Source organism: Priapulus caudatus, unplaced genomic scaffold (genome assembly GCF_000485595.1).
Source record: "Priapulus caudatus unplaced genomic scaffold, Priapulus_caudatus-5.0.1 Scaffold111, whole genome shotgun sequence".
Lineage (NCBI taxonomy): Eukaryota > Metazoa > Priapulida > Priapulimorpha > Priapulimorphida > Priapulidae > Priapulus > Priapulus caudatus.
Window position 1 is genome coordinate 546,742 of NW_014577172.1, and position 7,441 is coordinate 554,182.

The 7,441-nt window shown below is 46.8% G+C and overlaps 1 protein-coding gene across 1 annotated transcript; it reads left to right on the forward strand.

The window, feature by feature from the left end:
* Positions 1-274: 274 nt before the first annotated feature.
* LOC106805367 lies at positions 275-962 on the forward strand (the record flags this gene model as incomplete). Its single annotated transcript, XM_014806931.1, is given in 1 exon segment — positions 275-962. A coding segment is annotated over 1 exon segment (247 nt), but the record flags the coding sequence as incomplete, so codon positions are not given.
* Positions 963-7,441: the final 6,479 nt, after the last annotated feature.

Consider the following 7,441-nt stretch of genomic DNA (forward strand, 5'->3'; position numbering starts at 1 on the left):
CGAGCAAAACATACGCTCAGGCGAAACACGCTCCGCAAATCAAACATTGCTTGTTCAGCGAAACACGCTTTACTCAGCTGAGCAATGTTTCTTGTTTCGGGAATCCGCACACAGCCACGAACATCGAGCGAAACATGTTTTGCTCCACGTTCCGGTGTTTTGCTCGGGTGTGTGCGTTGGGCTTAACACACGAGCTGTGTTTACTATGTGTGTATATAACTATGCAACATAACATTTGGCGACGAGGACGGTTCTCAGAGACAAGTAAGTGAGACTGTACAAGCTGAAATGGCAACCGCACTGCCGAACTTTGAGAAATTCCCTGTGTTCGTCGGCGGGAATTCGCTGGAAAAAGTGGATAGCAAAGTTTGAAAATCTGCTCTGTGCTCTTGATATCACATCAGACGCAAGGAAGAAAGCATTGTTGCTGCATTATTGTGGTGAAGATGTGTACGACATATATGACACATTCACAGACGAACAGAAAGGCGTGGGTGCGCAGATAACTGTTGATGGTAACGATGTGCCAGATGAGTATTCAACAGTAAAGCTGTCATTAGTGAATTATTTCAATCCTAAGAAAAACTCAGCGTATGAAGTGTTTAAATTCCGACAGACCACGCAGCTAGATGGTGAGTCTATTGACACATACCACACACGCTTGCGAACACTTGGCTCGACCTGTGAATTTCAAGACTCGGACAAAGAAATTCTCATGCAGATTTTGCATGGCTGCACATCACAGAGACTAAGACGAAGAGCATTGCGCGACAATCTCACCCTAGACAAGGTGTTGTCAGAAGCCCGTAGTTACGAGATGTCAGACAGTCAAGCCAGTGCAATTGAAAAAGCATCGACAGTAAATGCTATCGACACCAGATATAGACAACGACCTGTCTCCGCTAGTTTCCGTGGAAGGAAGAGCGGAGATGAGAGAAACAAGAAGGGCAATTCAAAAATGTCAATGCGCAACAGAGAGACAAGGTCTTCACAACAAGATGATAAACATGAGAAAAGACGTTGAGTCTGAAGTCGAAAGACTCGAGACAAAGGACACAATTGAAAAGGTGATTTGTATCAACCAATGGGATTTGGGAGGTATGCAGGCCCTAGCTGCGTGTCTATAACTAAGCCCTATATTTCGCCGTCGTTGAATTTCTCTTCCGTTTCGCGAGATTAGCGGAGCAGTTCTTCAGTGATTCTCATGCAATTAGACCTGCGCGATGGCGTGTGCATATGTTTGGTAGTGAATTAGACCCGCTAAAATTCGAGACTGTTCGCTGGCAGCAATTGATTCGTGCGCTGGCCTTTCGATTTGGCGCACGGATTAATAGCTGCCAGCGCGTGATACTTTCGTAGGACGTTCCCGCGGTCGCGTGCGCCTTGCCGCGGAACTGTGCGCAAGATCCGCGCTCAGCGGGCAGGATCAACACCTCTCAGGCGACGCTTCTCTGGTATCCGGTCTCTTATCTGGATTCCTTCTGTGGGAACGTCTGATCAAGTAGCGGCAACATCGCGTGTACAGATAGCAAAATGCATCGACTATTCCATGCAATGCTGATTGATGGGCCGCCATTTTTCAGCGGATACGACGTCTCCCGTAATCCGAGTACGGATTCTGATCGGTCTGATCAGGTTCGAATGCGGCTCTACGCCGAGAAAATATTAAGCGTGGTATGCGCGCTGAAAATCTTCGCGAGATGACGTGACCGCGAAAGGGTTACGAAAGCATAATCAGATTACATTTTAATAATTAGAGACGCGGTCAGCTGCATAGAGTATCTCGCACGTACACACGCGCGCACGCACGCACCTACCTATACACGCGCGCACGCACGCACCTACCTATACACGCGCGCACGCACGCACCTACCTATACACGCGCGCACGCACGTACCCATCTACCACCTATACACGCGTGTACACGCACGCACCCACCTACCTATACACGCGTGTACACGCACGCACCCATCTACCTATACACGCGCGCACGCACGCACCTACCTATACACGCGTGCATGTACACGCACGCACTCATCTACCTATATACGCGTGTACACGCACGTACCCACCTACCTATACACGCGTGTACACGCACCCACCTACCTATAAACGCGCGCGCGCACGCACCCACCTACCTATACACGCGTGTACACGCACGCACTCATCTACCTATACACGCGTGTACACGCACACACCCACCTACCTATACACGCGTGTACACGCACGCACTCATCTACCTATACACGCGTGTACACGCACGCACCCATCTACCTATACACGCTCGCACGCACCCACCTACCTATACACGCGTGCATGTACACGCACGCATACACATAGTCTGTACCTTGTCAGGTACGTGTCACGTGAAGGGTGCACGTGTCGGTTACACGGTGAGCGTGATTTCCACGATGCCGGGTGTCTTGGGCACACACGACACCACAGCTCACTAATCACCCGCCACTCGATTCATCATGCTAGTGCTGGCATTATGCCGATCTCATGCTCACGTCACAAAGCACACAAACACACACACGCACACGCACGCACGCACGCACGCACGCACGCACGCACGCACGCACGCACGCACTCGTCTCCCATACATACCTGGCGGAGTAAGGGCATGCATGGGGATCGTGCGAAAAACTGTTAAGACGAACCTTGAGAGCAAATCGACGCACTATCCAGCATCGCGGACGCCACTGAACGTAACATAATGTACTGTGGAGAAATTCTGCTCGCGCGGACAAATCAGCTACAGGATGAATACGCGGACTGTGTGTAGGTAACCATTAGTAGTGTATACTGCGGAAGCTATTTCTTGTTGCCTAGCTACCCGCATGTGATGCGGTCTTTCATGTGGATGAGAAAGCGTGCGTGTAGCGCAGGGCAGACAGTATCTCTCTCTCACGCCATCTCTCTCTCGCTCTCTCCTCTCTCGCTCTCTCCTCTCTAGCTCTCTCCTCTCTCGCTCTCTCTTCTCTAGCTCTCTCCTCTAGCGCTCTCTCCTATCTCGCTCTCTCCTCCAGCTCGCGTGATCACGATTATTCATAACGACGGCTCTTTGCGATTAATCTCGTTCTTAAATGTGACGTCACTAATTGCCTGTGTACGTCATCGAGGTATCGAGGGCCTGAGCTGATTACAAATCCATGCTCGGAGGTTTATTTTTCGTCTTAAAATAGACGATTATGTGAAAAAGAAAATGATAATAAATTGGACCGGTGAGGGCATATTAGTTTAATAAGTTAGTGTCATCACGGATCATCATTAATACTCGTTCTCACATTTACGTGCTATGTTTTTGATAACATTTGACGAATTGCATAGATATAGACTAGTGTTTAGACTATAGCAAGTACTGTTACTTTTCCTGTTTGAATACGACTACGAATTGAATGCGTTTAAGCCATACGTGACCCATCATGCTAACTCCCAGGCGCATCGATTCACATGCACCCCACACGCTTAAATGACACGGTTCTATACGCCCCGCGTTTGCTATTACATAGCAAACCGTGTCACCGAGGCCAAGTGCCATGATCAGTGTTGGGTTAGCGCCCCCTGCTGGGTATATAGATACCATCGCTGGTCTGTAACAGTAGATAGTAGATGCAAACACGGAGTAGCGTGGGACACGATTAATCCATCTGCCACATCAGCACACACAGATAGAGTTACGTACATCATCACTGCTAGTGTGTATAGTGTGTCATAAATACTGCGACACTTTGTTGCTCAGTCATGCGCGAGTTCTGAGCTCATCACTCTTCACATAACTGCGTGGGACATGACGTCACATAACGTCTGGTTATGTCTAAGTAATGTACGTTTACGGTGCCCGAAACTAACAATGCGAAACGCTCCGTCAAACGTGAGGAAGAGATATTTAAATACGGAATAACTAGCAGAATGGTTTGATATTTATCATCTGAGGATATGTTGCTATGCTATAGATTCCTTAGTGCAGTAGTAATAATGCGGGGCTGATTCCTATGTGACTCGATCAAGAAAAATCATCAATACTTCCAGAGCATTATTTGTTTAACATTCGCTATTCCATAATGATGCCAAAGCACACGAATTAATGTGTTCCAGCAAACAAGTTACCGCCAGCAAATCAACGAGAATATCTGAGCGCTGAAATGCCAGCAGTGTATGCAGAGCACTATTATCAATAATGCACATGCCACCGTGCCAAAGATAAATAAACAAGCTTTGTATAGTACACGCCTGCATATGAATAACGTCCCTTCAGACGCGCCGCAAAAAAACGAATTTCAAAATGAGAATCGACGAGAAATTATATTAAGACCATTTTTATATGGAAGCAGGAAATCACGTACGTGCCGTCTAGCGAAAGCTTGAAGCAATAAGCTGTTGCCATGGAAACCTGACAGCCAAGATTATGTTATGTCGGCTAACCTATATCACTGTCATGCATTAGCGGTATGTGCCTGTATGTACGTAGCGTAGTATGGCCTTAATTAGACAAGTTGTCGTGTACTCTCAAAGATAGACGGGAGGGTCAATAGAACATAATCGCGTCGGTATTATATATAAACATATATTTCACATGAAAATTCCAGTTTTATATCAAACCGCGTTAGTGCAAAAGTCGTGCTTTCCCACATTCACGTTTAAACATCATGTCAAACTAATATTACGTTACAGATGAATTTTCTAACGGGAGACGTTCCACAGTACTATACGTATCGCGCATTACTGAAACGAAAATAAATCGAACAACCACGCGCGGCTGAGAATACCCGACAACATGCATGCGCGAGTGCTCTAATAGCAATCCACTGACAATATGACCCTAGAGAGAAAACTGAAATCTAGAGTACGCCTCATCAGCACGTAAACACCGCGCTCCACTAGAATGCCCTCTTGTTTAGCAGCAATCAGCTGAAATACTCTCCACACATAATCCACTGGGAATACATAAACATCAGGCGCTATAACATTAACACCTCCATAGCCGGACCCTCTTGCATCGATTTCGGCAAAGAATGGCCGGACGTGCTAGAAAAAACGCCGCATAGCAAACGAAAGTGCAATCTATTAATGATCTAATGGGTTTCGCAAATTGGATTAGAAAAAAATGCCGAATAAAATACGAGAGAGACCGCCTACAGACTTCACCGCGAGCGGGTGACGCTGTCAAGCATGGCAGCAGCAGCAGCACCCGCCCGCGAGTGGTGTTGAAAACTCATCAAATATTAATTGTGAGAAAGTAAGTAAGTAAAAACTTTATTTAACGACGGTAAAACATGTTGTTAAATAAAGTTTTTACTTACTTACCTACTCACAATGTGAAATGTATTTGGCATCGCGATGCGAATCCTGCAACAGGCAGTGTGCTTGCAGCATCAGCAGCTCTTAGCAACACGTTGTGTACAGGAGCAATCGCAGCACGTTTTACGAGATGAGAGTCGCTTGATGTCGGAAGCCGAAACAAAGAGAAAAACAGATAATGGATGAGCAAACATTCGAAATCTTCCCCGCTCCGCGTATCTGACGTCATCCGCGCTCGCGCGTGTGGGTGTACATGATTGTACGTGCGTGGGAATTCGTTGGTGTGTGTGCGCGCGCGTGTACGTGCGTGCATGCGCGCGCGGATGTACGTGTACGTGCGTGCGAATGCGTTGGGGTGTGTGCGCCTGCGTGCATGCATGCGCGCGCGGGTGTACATGTACGTGCGTGCGAATGCGTTGGGGTGTGTGCGCGTGCGTGTACATGTTCATGCGTGCGCGTGTGGCGTATACATATAATATACAGCAGCGCAGCGCCTATCGTTTCGCTGCCATGGAAATAAGTCGCGAGACGAAGCTCTCCAACTTTTCCTGCGAAATGCTTCAATTACGATGGAGAGCGTAAATTAAAGCTCGGCACCTCGCATCGTCCACACGCACGTACTGCACAGTTCAGCCACCGTACAACCATCATGCACGCCCCCCCTCCTCCTCCTCCCCTCGCCACGCCACGCTGCGTGCGTGTATGTGCGACCCGAGATCCTTTCACGCACGAGCACTAGGAACGAATGCGGTCGACTGCTGTTAAGAAACATTCAGAATTATTCGCCCGACAGGATATACGTGCCGTATATTCATTCATCGAACATTCTATTCATTCATTCATTCATTATAATATATCACGCAGAAGCATTCATCGGAGCGAGTGAGTTACGTCGACGAAACCCATACAACGTTATTTAATGCTGTCCTATATATGTCAGCCTCCATTTATTCAGAACAGCAGGCGTTACTGACCAGTTCCTAGAGCCTTAAATTAACATTAGAGCCATCCTATTGATGCTTCGCCATAGATGCAAAACGTGATGTCAATCACCACTGGAGTAGAATAGAGGTTATAGAAGAGTCTATAGAGGAAGAACACAGGAGATTACTAGTATTAGAGGAAGGAAGAGGGGAGTATGCAATACGGACACATTGTCGTCGAAGATCTTCTCAGATCTGGAGAACATTCCACGCAGTCTCACTAAGGTCCGTTGCCATTACGAAACCATGACTTATCATAGACGCCCTACAACACACGTAGACCTACGGAAGCTGCGAACACGCGCATTTACAAGTCTATACCCGTAAATATGCGCCGCCTCGTGCGCGAGCTACACTCATCTACATTTCTTGCAATTTAATTATTAATCACTTAGACGTGTTCTCTGCGCTGCTGCTCTCCATTCATCAGGCGTGGGCGTAAACAGGGTGCAGCATTACGTACCTTGCATTAACGCCGCAGCGTTTCTACCCTTGAGAAATCCTCACGTGTATCCGCATGCCATACGCATTAGCAGGCGTCTGAAATGCCACTAGGCAGCCACTCAGCTAACTAATATCAGTACTGCTGGTAAGATGAGGGATAATGCATGGCAGCAGCCACAGGCACTTGAAGGGTTTCAATAAAATATAATGCTAACTAAATACGAAATCTATTTACTACCAAATTCTTAATATTTCTATACTCTCTTTCACCTATTATTGCCGACAGTTTCCTGTAAATTCCGTCGAAATCCTACGTGCAACCATATACGCTGCAGCCGCCATTGCTCTCGCGGCTCCACTGTTGCACGCTTACACTAATATATAAAGTATATAGTACTGTATACTATTATATTATATAACTGCTGTAATATAACTGCTGTAAGTGACTGTACTGTACTTATAGTAGTATATACTATATATATTAGTGTAAGTGTGCAACAGTGGAGCCGCGAGAGCAATGGCGGCTGCAGCGTATATGGTTGCACGTAGGATTTGGACGGAATTTACAGGAAACTGTCGGCAATAATAAGTAAAAGAGAGTATAGAAACATTAAGAATTTGGTAGTAAATAGATTTCGTATTTAGTTAGCATTATATTTTATTGTAACGCTTCAAGTGCGTGTGGCAGCAGCAGGGCGCATGATGACAACGCT